General features: G+C 38.5%; 1 protein-coding gene across 2 annotated transcripts; it reads left to right on the top strand.

Moving 5' to 3' along the window:
- The first annotated feature begins 590 nt into the window (after positions 1 to 590).
- On the top strand, positions 591 to 10,838 carry LOC122034857 (protein C2-DOMAIN ABA-RELATED 11-like). 2 transcript variants are annotated; one of them, XM_042594219.1, is made up of 4 exons: positions 591 to 829; positions 6,989 to 7,159; positions 9,750 to 9,845; positions 10,346 to 10,838. In XM_042594219.1, exons 2-4 carry the CDS (start codon positions 7,049 to 7,051, stop codon positions 10,652 to 10,654), a joined length of 516 nt encoding a protein of 171 aa, XP_042450153.1. In that variant the 5' UTR covers positions 591 to 829; positions 6,989 to 7,048; the 3' UTR covers positions 10,655 to 10,838. The 2 variants fall into 2 exon arrangements, with proteins under 2 accessions (XP_042450153.1, XP_042450152.1); XM_042594218.1 differs by having other exon boundaries at positions 592 to 759.
- The last annotated feature ends 2,933 nt before the right edge of the window (positions 10,839 to 13,771 follow it).

The raw sequence follows: 13,771 nt of genomic DNA, 5'->3' as shown, positions 1-13,771 counted from the left end.
AAAATAATAGATAATTAGATAAATCGATATGTATTTTAACTAAGTTAAAATAAAAAAAAGTTTACGTACATAAAATAATGAGAATAATTTTTTTATATAAAACTAAGGAAGAAGCTGCGTTTGTATACAGAAAATTTAGAGTAATTTATTATTATTATTATTTTCATAATAAATTAAACTCTATCGGCCCTGGACTACCAGGTAGCTTTCAACGGGGTTCCGCCTTGACTACGAGTAACGAGGTCGTGGCGCATGCAAGCTAGCAACAGCCGTGGACTCATGACTGTTGGCCTGTTGCAGATTCACTATGGCCATCTTACACGACAGTGTACCATGAGATGACGTCACCAGCTTAGGGACAGGGCCCGCGGTAAAATGCTTGGGTCAAAATAGCAAAACATTCCGTGTGGTTGACATGGTCAGCGCCTCGTCCACGCCTACAACGTCGTCTACCCGACGCCCCGAGCGGCTCCAGTCAACTGAGCTAAGTGGGATCGTTGCGGCCCACTGAAGGTTCGAACTTGAGTCCATCGAACCCAACGGACATTGAGTTAAGCGCAGTAGCACTGCCGCGGTAAGTCGCACGATAAAGCTTCTCTGCGGACGGGACCAGATGGCGTGAGACGGCTAATTTCCACGCCGGACCCAGCGACGGTCTCACCGCCTTAAAATCGACACGACGCCTCTCTCGCCGTTCGCTTCCGCTTTCCCCTCTTCTTCGTCGGCTCACTCCGCTGCCGCCATTCCCGATCTCTTCAGGTGCTCGTTTTCTTCCCCTGCTTTCAATTATTGCGGATCTCTTTGTCTTAGAGTGAAAGTCAACATTTTGGTTCGTTTTTGGAATCCCTTTTCTCATTTTTGTGGGTTTAATGGGAGGTTTTGAGTTGGTTGTTGCTGGTTTCAGTTTGCCTTGAGCTTTTAGGTCGACGAGTGGGAAAACAGCAAGTTTTATCTGGTTGCTCTTTTCCTACACTTACTATTTCCTACTTCTCTTGTTTCCTTGTTCTGGTTAGATGCCAGCTGAAAGCTTCAGTAAGATCTTGTTGGTTGTGAATAAATCTTCAAAAACTAAATTATTAGGAATCAAGGTGAGACAATATGCAATGTCATTTAGATTTTAAATGAATGATTGAGGTTTGAATTAGAGGAAACAAAATTCATGTTAGAAATTATAAATGGAAAAATAATCAAAAATGTTTAAATGCCTTTTGGATGATTAAAGGGTGCATCTAATGAAGAGGTAGTATGCCTCTTAGGAAAGGATGCGATCTACATCACCCATTTTGAAATGGATGGATGAGATTTAATTGAGCCAAGAGATTCTTATACTCTTTCATATGTATAAATAAAGTCTCTCACATACTCATTCATTCACTTACTTCTTTCCAAGCACAGCAAGCATTGCATTCTTGCATTGGAGAGTTCAAGAAGCTTCCTCGGTTCGGAGGTCTTGCGATTTACAGTGCTGCTATCGCAAGATAAAAGTCATCGTATTTTGGGAGACGATTGCCGTATTCCGTGAGCACCGTGCGCGGGGCAAATTCGTCTTAAAGAGATAGAGTCTAACTCTAGCCACGACTTAGCCGAAAACAGTGGTATACCATTATTCTGCCTGCACTTAGTTTGCATCAGCAATAAAGGACCCAACATTCTTAAGACGAATCTTCTTCGTTCAAACTGATGGCTGGAATCAACGACGTTCCAACCGTTGTTCCAACCGGAGAGAAGCCGGAAAAGTTCAACGGAGCCGATTTCAAAAGATGGCAGCAAATGATGCTGTTCTACCTGACAACATTAAATCTCGTACGGTTTTTGCATGAAGACCCGCTAGCCGCTACGGAAGGTAATTCCGATAGTAAGGCTGCATACGATGCGTGGTCGCACGGAGATTTCCTGTGCCGTAACTACGTTCTCAACGCATTGGACAATGCGTTGTATAACGTGTATTGTTCAATAGAGACAGCAAAATCTCTATGAGAGTCACTTGAAAGGAAATACAAAATCAAAAGCGTCGGGTTGAAGAAATTCATTGTCGGCCGGTTTCTGGATTTCAAAATGCTGGATTCCAAGAGCGTAACATCTCAAGTCGTAGACATGCAACTGATAATGCATGATCTGGATGTCGAAGACATGAAGCTGAACGAGTCGTTCAAAGTAGACGCGGTAATCGAGAAACTCCTCCGTCGTGGAAGGATTTCAAAAATTACCTAAAGCACAAGAAAAAGGAGATGAGACTTGAAGACCTAATCCTGAGGCTACAAATAGAGGAAGATAATCAAAAGATGTCCGACTCTAGAGGAACGAAGCGGGCAGTCGACGAGATGTCCAACCTGGCTGAACCAAAAGCCAAAAAGCCGAAGCAATCCAAAAAGAATGCTCAAGGCAAGAAATTTAAGGGCACATGCTACAACTGCGGAAAGTCAGGATACATGTCCAAGGATTATAGACGCCCGAAGAAACCAACCAAGAGTCAGAAGGATGCTGCGAACCAAGTCGTAACTTCTGATGACATGGAATTGGATATCACTGTGGTCGTATTTGAAGCCAACACGGTGGTGGATAACCTGAAGTAGTGGTGGATCGATACTGGACAACCCGTCATATCTGTTCTGATAAGGCGATGTTCTCCAAGTAAACTCCGATAAGTGGAAGAAAACTCTATATGGGCAATTTGATGACATCCTCGATTGTCGGACTCGAGAAAGTTGTTCTAAAAATGACGTCTGGGAAAGAGCTAACGCTTATTGATGTGCTCCATGTTCCCGTCATTAGGAAAAACCTAGTTTCTGGATCAGCACTTGTTAAGGCCGGTTTCAGACTAGTGTTCCAGTCAAACAACTTTGTACTTACGAAAAATGGTGTATTCGTAGGTAAAGGGTACTTAGAACAGAGTCTGTTCAAAATGGTTGTAATGACTGTACACTGTGAATTTGATGATAATAAAATAAAAGCTTCTAGCTATGTTGTTGAGTGTTTTAATTTGTGGCATGATCGACTTGGGCATGTCAATAATAATACTTTGAAACGTCTCGTCAAGTTAAATTTATTACCAAACGTCAATGTTGACGAAACACACAAATGTGAAGTCTGCATGGAAGCAAAAATGACGAGACTACCTTTTCATTCGGTGGAGAGGTCAACGACTCCTCTAGAGTTAATACATAGTGATCTATGTGACTTAAAATTCGTGTATACTAGAGGAGGTAAAAAATATTTTATTACTTTTATCGATGACTGCACGAGGTTCTGTTATGTCTTTCTTTTAAGAAGTAAAGATGAAGCCTTAGAAGCTTTCAGAACGTATAAAACAGAAGTTGAAAATCAACTTGATAAACGAATTAAAATAATTCGTAGCGATAGAGGAGGAGAATATGATGCACCGTTTGATGAGTTTTGTTCAGAATCTGACATTATTCATCAAACAACGACGCCTTACTCGCCTCAATCAAATGGTGTTGCCGAACGTAAAAATCGGACACTAAAAGAAATGATGAATGCCTTGTTGATAAATTCAGGCTTACCCCAGAACTTGTGGGGGGGTACTATCAGCAAACCACATTCTCAACAAAGTCCCTAACAAGAAAAACGATAAAACACCATATGAACTATGGAAAGGCCGCGAGCCATCGTACAAATACCTAAAGGTATGGGGGTGCTTAGCAAAGGTTGAAGCACCTAAGCCAAAGCAAGTAAAGATTGGACCTAAAATGTTCGATGCGATATTTGTCGGATACACCCATAACAGTAGTGCATATCGATTCATAGTTCACAAGTCAGACATTCCTGATATTCATGTGGGAACAACCATAGAATCTCGGAATGCGATATTCTTTGAAAACATATTCCCAAATAAGAAGGGAAATATTCAAAGTGATAACAACGGAAGTTCTAATGAAAATGACGTTTCTGAACTTAGCTGTCATAAAAGGACTATTGACAATCAAAGCGAAGAGCCACGTCGGAGCAAACAAGCTAGAGTTTAGAAATCGTTCGGGCTAGACTTCATGACTTTTATGTCGGAAATGAACCAAAAAACATTAAGCGAAGCTCTCTCTAGTCCCGACGCCCCAATGTGGAAAGAAGTCATTAATAGTGAAATCGAGTCCATCATGAATAATCATATTTGGGAACTAGTAGACCTTCCTTCTGGTACCAAACCATTAGGTTGTAAGTGGATACTAAAACGCAAGTATAAAGTTGATGGATCAATTGACAAGTATAAGGCCAGACTTGTAGCCAAAGGGTACAAGCAAAAGGAAGGCCTTGACTATTTTGATACCTACTCACCGGTGACAAGGATTACATCCATACGAGTGCTGGTAGCCATCGCAGCACTGTATGACCTTGAAATACATCAAATGGATGTTAAGACTGCGTTCTTAAATGATGAGTTGGAAGAAGAAATCTATATAGAGTAATCCGAGGGGTTTGTAGCTCTAGGAAAAGAGGAAAAGATGTGTCGACTTGTTAAGTCGTTGTACGAACTTAAACAAGCGCCTAAACAATGTCACGAAAAATTTGACAAAATAATGCTGTCATTTATGTCAAAAACACACCTAAAGGTCATGTAATGATCTGTCTATACGTAGACGACATGCTTATAATGGGCAGTAATCATGAGTACAAAGAAAATGTTGACCAAGAATTTCGATATGAAAGACATGGGTCTAGCAGATGTTATATTGAGAATTAAAATTCTCAGGACATTCGATGAAATAGTTTTGACACAATCCTATTATGTAGAGTCAGTATTGAGATTCAATGCGAACGATCTCTCTACAGTGAAAACACCTATGAATCTAAGTCAACACTTAGCGAAAAATCATGATGAGCCCATATCGCAATTGGAATATTCTCGGATAATAGGCAGCTTGATGTATCTCATAAACTGCACACGTCCGGATATTGCCTATACGGTCAACAAGTTGAGTCGTTTTACGAGTAATCCAAACGACACCCATTGGAAAGCATTGATGCGAGTTCTTAGATATTTGAAATATACTATGAACTATGGATTACATTACGGAAAGTATCTTGCTGTCTTAGAGGGATATTGTGATGCTAATTGGATATCAGATACAAAAGATTCCAAATCCACTATTGGGTATGTATTCACAATCGGTGAAGGAGCGGTATCTTGGAAATCCACAAAGCAGACATGCATAGCTCGGTCAACTATGAAATCCGAGTTTATAGCATTAGACAAAGCAGCTGAAGAAGCTGAATGACTGCGGAATTTCTTGGAAGATATTCCGAGCTGGACGAAACCTGTGCCCGCTGTACTTATACACTGTGATAGTCAATCGGCGATTGGAAGGGCACAGAGTAGTATGTATAAAGCTAAGTCTCGACATATATGTCGTGGACATAATACCATTAGGCAGTTGATCTCGAACGGAGCGATTGCAATCAACTATGTCAAGTCCAAAGATAATTTGGCAGATCCTCTTATGAAGGGGCTAAGTCGAGATCAAGTATACTGCTTATCGAGAGGAATGAGATTAAAAATCTACAACTAAAAACGACTATAGCGGTAACCCAACCTTGTTGGCTGAAGATCCCAAGATCTTGGTTCAATGGGACAATGAAGTTACAGAAGTTGTGTTACAGCACACGAGATATATTATCATTATCTCTATCCCAATCCTAGGATGAACTTGTGCTGTCCTACCACATGTAGTGAGATTAAACTTATGCTTTTAATGACTTCTATACCTTTACAAGGTGGAGTATGGTAGGATACTCTTGATAGAAGTGTCACATATTTGAGTGTGAAAATTGGTCGTTTCAATGAAACACTCATGAATCCAAGATGGTATCCATGGCCAAAACGGAACCAACCATAAGAACCCAAAGTAAGTGAGATAAATCTTTATGTGCGTGTTATTGTCTTAGTATACACAAACAACTGAGCAGTTCAAGACATCATGTTCACTGTACAGCCTAGTATGCTCGATAGCATTCCACTACGGAAGGTTCAAAGCCACAAGCTACCTCTCCCGATGTATTGACTTATCGATTGAACTCTCCTTAGGTGATAACATGCATGCATTATTTTTCATTTATGTGGGGGATTGTTATAAATTATAAATGGAAAAATAATCAAAAAGGTTTAAATGCCTTTTGGATGATTAAAGGGTGCATCTAATGAAGAGGTAGTATGTCTCTTAGGAAAGGATACGATCTACATCACCCATTTTGAAATGGATGGATGAGATCTAATTGAACCAAGAGGTTCTTATACCCTTTCATATGTATAAATAAAGTCTCTCACATACTCATTCATTCACTCACTTCCTTCCAAACAAAGCAAGCATTGTATTCTTGCATTGGAGAGTTCAAGAAGCTTCCTCGGTTCGGAGGTCTTGCGATTTGCAGTGCTGCTATCGCAAGATAAAAGTCGTTGTATCTTGTGAGACGATTGCCGTATTCCGTGAACACCGTGTGCGGGGCAAATTCGTCTTAAAGAGATAGAGTCTAACTGTAGCCTCGACTTATCCGAAAACGGTGGTATGCCATCATTCTGTCTGCACTCCGTTTGCATCAGCAATAAAGGACCCAACAATTCATACATGTAGGATTTAAAGCTCCACCTAGTAAACATTATAATCATTCATGAGGAATTGACAGACTGCACCATGAGTCGGTCCTTTACTCAAGTTACTACAAGAGCACACATAATCGGGAATTTAGTGAGTTTATGACCATAGGAGCAAAACAAAGAGTTGAAGGATAGAGAGAGAGAAAATTGAAGGATACAAGTCTTACTATTTCGCTACTTTTTTAGTTTCTCTTTTCTGAGGTTGACTACTTGCTATTCACTACTTTTTTGGTTTCTCTATTCTGGATTCATTGTTATGATCAGGAGACAGCTAAGAACAAACTTTTGTGTGCCTTCCTTTGTTAATGGTTCCTAATTTGGTATTCTTGTCAAATCTATGCTTATGAAAGAATTGATTATTGATTATTTTCCTCTAATGTTTTGTAGTATTGGTTGGTTCCACGAGGAGGAGTTTGACGAAAGAGAATATTTGGTACCATAATATTCATGGAGGCTGAGGCAGGGCTTCTTAAGGTGATTGTCTCTAGTGGGAGGAATCTGGCGATCAGGGATTTTATTAGCAGTGATCCTTATGTTGTAGTTAAAGTTGGAAATCAGGTGAACATCTGTATGCTTTAAATTTAATCTTTTCTGTTGGGAGATGCAATGCATTGATTGTTGTTTTCTTGAATTGTAAGTTGATCCTGTTGAAAGTTTACATACCACAAGCCTGGTCAAGTTTCCTTCACACATTTTGTGAAACTATCAAACTAATTATTCTATAAAATTTTCTTAGCTGTTGTTTGTTCATTCTGAAGCAGAATGCTGAATGTCTTTTTCAACTTATATTCTGTTTTTGTATTATTCAGTTATGAAATGTTTTTTTCTAAAGAAGAATTATGAAAAGTTTCTAGCGAATAGAATGTGTATATTTGTACATTCATATTCATGCATGAGCTTTGATATACAATACCACAAAGTTTAAAATCTCATTCTTAGCTGGGTATCAGATATTGACTGGAATATGATGTACCTGTTGTGTTGGTGTGGATTCTGTTGTCAATGTCTGTACCGAGCCCTAAAGGTACTGAGCCCTAAAGGTAGCTAGGGTGGGAAAAAGAGACGAATGGACCAAGAGTAATGTGCCAATTCCTCACCCAAATGGTAGAAAAGGAGGGAGAAATATTGGAGAGGAAGAAGGCTTGTACTGCCATTGGAAAAAGTCGTGTACATTATAGCAGGCTACCTTATGTGCTGCTCAGTCATTGGAGCAAGAAGGTCGCCTTTCGATGCAAAAAAGACCAGAATAATTCTTCTCCTGTCTCATGTCCACCTTGGTTGCCATGCTGTGTTGAGGAGATGCTAACGCTTGGAGATGTTCCACATTGAGGAGGTGCTAGTGTTTGAGGAGATGGTCTTTGACTTGCTTGTTTTGGATGAGCGGAGAGGCACTCAAAAAGATGCCACTGCTATGGTGTTCCATGTGGCAATTGATAAGCGAAATGAGATGTTTCAGTTGACATGTTGGTCAGAATTAGAATTGACTTTATAATAACACAGGTCCCACATATAGGATGGGTAGGAAGAAACTAAAGGACTATTGGACTAAAACATTTATTTTAAGACTTCTATACATATATACATATTAGTGTGCTTAGCAAGCTCACAAACACAATAATATCTCCTCTCTACAGTTCCAAACAAGGAATCTAATATCTAAAAGAGGCATGGCCAAGTCCTTCATGCACTTTTAAAGTCTTGCATGGAAGTACATAATGTCTCAACTCTCAATCACTGTTCCGGTCTTCATTCCTCATACACATTAAGTGAGCAAGAAAGTGGCTTTGTCTTGTAAGTCATTTGTTGATTCATTAGGGGACAAATTATAGTTCAAATTAGTAAACACAACACATAATAGAGTTTTAGTATGAGAAAAGTGACTTTTCCTTTTAAGTCACTAACGGACAAATGAATAAATGATTGTTCAAAAAAGAAAAAAGAAAAGAAAGAGGCACACACAAGAAAGAATGGAATCTTAGTAAGAACAAGTGCAATGAATGCCTCTTTTTATGTAAATTGGAGAAAATATGTTGTTGAAAATTGATTCTTTATTCCTACTGGACGTTGGCACATAAAATTAACCTAGGGTTGCATCTCCAGTCAGAATAATTTTTAGCCTGGAAATCTATAATCCAAGTAAGAGAAACAGTAAAGGTAAACACTTGTGGTTGTGTAAATGACTAGTCAAAATTAAAACACTATTAGAGGGAAAGATGGAACTGAGGATTTGTGGATCATACATGTCCAACTGTCATCACAGATTTCTCAAGGTAGAAAAGTAGTTAGTAAAGTTTGTTCTTGTCAAAGAATCCAAACATTTTACTAAAGATCATAAATACTACAATTCGAATCTTTGCTGCAGTATCAAACAAAATATACTATACTATTGTGCTAGAATAGGATTAATGAATTCAATAAAGCTAAACTTAACCAATAAGTTCCTTGATCCACTGAGATAACCTGGGATCTCCCAGTGACAGGCCCCCACTTCACCAGAATAATATCCATATAAAGCGTGTGTTTGTACAGAAGTTACTGTCTTAGCCACACCAAGTAGATGATCCATCCAACTTGATTGAAGAGTTTACTAGTTTATCATCACTTATCATTGTAACAGTTCGATGGAATATAGTCTGTCTAGTGAAATTGATGCATGTCTATCTTCTTCGAGGGGCAATGATCTTTGCATTATCTATGTACTGTGCATGAGCAATCTTGCAAGGACAACATCCTTAAAGAAGGATCGGCCATACTATGTGGAGGATTGGCAACATTACGAGTCAGACATAATGGGCATAAATTTCTGATACCAACTTGAATTAGGGTCTCACAGTTACATTTTCCCAAATATACATTGTGGTCTCCATGTCTGCACAATATTACATTTTACTTCTACATTAGTACAGTATATATCATACTTCATTCAAGATACTTGCATCATGATGATTTAGAGATTCTGCTAAATGTCATCTGTTCTGCTCACGTTAAGCCTTCAACTGTTAAATTATGTATAATTCTATATTTTCTTGTTAATGTGATCGTGTTATCATATACTTGTTAACACCTAATAAAAACTTCTTTTTTTTTTTTTTTGTTTCCAAATTCTCCGATGCTTATTTGTTTTTCTTTTCTTTTCTTGTATCTTCAGACTGCAAAGACAAAGGTGATTAATAGTTGCCTTAATCCTGTTTGGAACGAAGAACTAACATTCCATGTAAAAGAGCACCTAGGTGTACTGAGAATGGTAAGTTCATTGAATAGGATTCAAATGATTTACTAAAGTTTTCATGGGTTCAACCTCACCTATGATGTACTATTTTCAAAATTATCATGTCCTTTGGTTTCACAGTGACTTTTGTTTGTAAAGAAACATACTTAAGACAAATGTTTTATTTTCATAATTGAAAGAATTTAGACATTCTACTATGGTTTTTGAAGGAAGAATCTAATTTCTATGACTGTTCATGTCGTGAGCGGCGACTTAACTATCCCATACCTTGAATTATAAGCTTCCCTACATGTTTATACCGACTCATATGTTGGTAGGATTCTAAGTAGATATAAAATCGATAATAATCATTTTGATTTGTAAAGATCTTACAACCAGATGGAATTAGTCCATGTCTATTGGAAACTATTACTTCTTTGCCCATAAATGTACTACTTGCCTAACTTACATACATGTGTATATAGAAATACACAATCCATATCTTACAAAAGCCACAATTCATTTCCATGTCTCAGGAAGTATTTGATCGGGACACATTCAAGTTTGATGACAAAATGGGGCACGCCTTCCTTGATCTGCAGCCCCTCGCCTCTTCTTCGAAGCTCAAACAAGCTCTGCAGCTCACCACTGGTGAGACAAGGCTGAGGAGACTAACTCCAGACAGGGACAACTGCCTCTTGGCTGATAGCTTTGTCACATACACCAATGGCGAAATTGTGCTGGAAGTAGGTCTGAGGCTTTGTGATGTGGAGTCCGGTGAGTTATATGTCACAGTTAAGTGGATCGATCACCCAATTGCTTCAGACTGTCGAAAAGAGAGGTAATTTAATTTCCCTGTCTGGCTTTGTTGTGAAATGGAAACAATGACTTGTAAATATTTCAAAATGTTGTCAATCACTATATCTATCAGGATCTTAGTTTGCCCCGTAAATAGATTACTAGTTGAATTCTGTGTACAGCTGCAGATACTTGTTACACTGAATACCGACTTGTAGGTAATTTGCTAAAGAAAGTTTTCAGTGATCAAATCTTCTTCTCATTAAGTCAGGTGCCTGTTGTTTGATTTAAACAAGATGTGCTCGAATTTGAATGATGTTTCTTCGGGGCCTGGAACGAGTACTTGTCGATTCATTCTGGAATACAAGACATTCGAAGCCTGCCTTTGGAACAAGCTAGGTGGGCTGGGTGGATGAGCCAAGATCGATCAAATTGGATAGGCCAATGGGTTGATCAGCTTGGACGGATCAGATGGGTCGACTAAGCCAGGCATGTTGAGCAAGCTAGGTCAATTAAGATAGTCAGGTTAACTTGATTGAACAATCAACAATAGTCAGAGCTAGGTCAATTAAGATAGTCAGGTTAACTTGATTGAACAATCAACAATAGTCAGAGCTAGCCAAAATAGACAAGCTGTGGATCATGACCAAGTAAGGAGATAGTGTGAGCTAGATGAGTCAGATAATCACATAAAGGATTTATTTATGGGCAAAAATCAGTGGGCGTCCCATTTTTATTTTTTATTTTTTTTTATCAAAAGGTGGCCACTCCACCAACAACTTAGGTATGCTTTCTGATTTATCTCCTCATAAATAGTTATGGGGCCTATTGTGTGAGGTCGTTCGAGTGACAGATTCTATATTTTTGCTACCATGATTATGCAATTGTTCTCCAGTATATTATTGTCATTATTATCTCTCACTTAAATCTTAAGCCGATTAGGTGCATTGTAGTAGTTATGGTTTTGTATATTACAAGCAAATACTTAACTTGTTCAAAAATATACATGTTATAATAGTTTCGGTTTCGTAGCTGTTACAATACGTAATCATGTTCACCTACTATTTACGTTGTAGCAACTATAATTTCATAGTTACAACGTAAATGGTAGGTCAATATGATTCTGCTACAATATGAATGTTTTTGAAATTATAATTGTCACAACTATCGTTCTGCTCCAATATGAATGTTTTTGAAATTATAATTGTCACAACTATTGTTCTGCTACAATATGAATGTTTTTAAAATCGTAATTGCCACAACTATTGTAGCTAGTACAGTTTCATAACTATTGTAGCTAGTACAGTTTCATAGCTGCTACGATGTGGATTCGATACACTTACCTAATATTAATGTTGCAGTAACTATGAAATCGTAGCTGCTACAACATAAGTAGCAGCTACAATTTTATAGTTGCTACAACGCGCCTTTCAAATTTAAAATGCAAGAAAAAGATAACGGTAGTTTACCAAAAGGCGTACTTAGGTTTTTAAATTTACCAAAACATGCGTATTACTTTAGTATTTACCAAAGGACGCATCTTTTTACCGTGGACTTCCTATTCTACCTTCCTGACAGATTTAATTGATTTTCTTTTTCTTTTCTTTGTCATTTCTCTCTCTTCTCTTTCCTACTACGCATGCAACATATCTTTCCTTTCCTGTCCTCTTTTTTATCTTATCTTTTTTTTTTAAATTTTTTTTCTCAAACCTGTTATAGGAGATCAGCCCCATGTTAGGCCTGATATCTCTCCATATTAGGCCCAATGTGGGCTTGATATGAGGAGATATCAGACCTAACAAAAAAAAGGGCAGTCCGGTGCACGAAGCTCCCGCCATACGGGGTCCCGAGGAAGGATCCATTGTACGCAGTCTTACCCTGCTTTTTGCAAGAAGCTGTTTCTAGGATTCGAACCCGTGATCTTTTGGTCACATGGCAACAACTTTACTGTTGCGCCAAGGCTCCCCTTCATATCAGGCCTAACAACAGGAAAAAAAAAAAAGAAAAAAGGAAAAAAAGAAAGAAAGAGAGATTTAGGTTTTTCAAAACCTTTGGTCTACCACTAGAAATGCCGAAAATAACAATAGAGAGCATATTTAGACTCCTTGCAATTTTAGAAATCCACAGGAACTGAAATGGGTGCAATCGGAGCTCTCTAGATCCGTTAGTGGGTTTTGACCGAAATCCACTGATCGACCTAGAGACCTTAGATTGCAGCCATTTAGGTCCTGTGGATTTCTAAAATTGCAAGGAGTCCAAATATGGTCTCTATTGTTATTTTCGACATCCCTAGCGGTGGACTAGAAGTTTTGAAAAACCTATTTTTTTTTTTTTTGTTATTGGGCCTGATATCTCCCCATATCAGGCACAAAAAAGAAAGAAAGAGAGATTTAGGTTTTTCAAAACCTCTGGTCCACCACTAGGAATACCAAAAATAACAATGGAGAGCATATTTGGACTTCTTGCAATTTTAAAAATTCACAGAACCTGAAATGGCTGCAATCTGAGGTCTCTAGGTCGATAAGTGAGTTTCGGTCAAAACCAATTGATGAACTTATAGAGCTGTGATTGCACCTATTTTAGTTCCGGTGGATTTATGATATTTCAAGGAGTTCAAATATGCTATCTATTATTTATGTCAACTTTTAAAAGATGTTAAAATATAATAAAAAAGAATTAGGAAAATAATTCCCATACGTTTTAGGCTTTTCAAAACCTCTGATCCACCATGATATGGGTTAGGTTTTGTGGGTCCCCGATAAGGAAAGGAAAGGAGGTAATGAAACCAAGGAGATAGGCTGATATCGGCCGGGATGTACCTTGAAGGAGGTATGCTAATCCCGGCCGAAATATGTCCTAAAGGAGATAGGCTAATATCGGCCGGGATATACCTCCAAGGGAGGTAAGTCTATATCGACCGAAATATGCCCTAAAGGAGATAGGCTAATATCGGTCGGGATATACCTCCGAGGGAGGTAAGTCTATATCGACCGAAATATGCTTCCCAGGAGGAAGATCTATATACCTCAAAGGAGGTAGGCCAATATCGGCCGGTACATACCTCAATAAGAGGTAAGGCTATGACAGCCGAAATATGCTTCCCAGGAGGAAGATCTATATATCTCAAAGGAGGTAGGCCAATATCGGCCGGTACATACCTCAAT

Source organism: Zingiber officinale, chromosome 11B (genome assembly GCF_018446385.1).
Source record: "Zingiber officinale cultivar Zhangliang chromosome 11B, Zo_v1.1, whole genome shotgun sequence".
Classification (NCBI taxonomy): Eukaryota; Viridiplantae; Streptophyta; class Magnoliopsida; order Zingiberales; family Zingiberaceae; genus Zingiber; species Zingiber officinale.
Note: the sequence above shows the minus strand (reverse complement) of the source record. Positions and strands in the feature narration are given on the sequence as shown.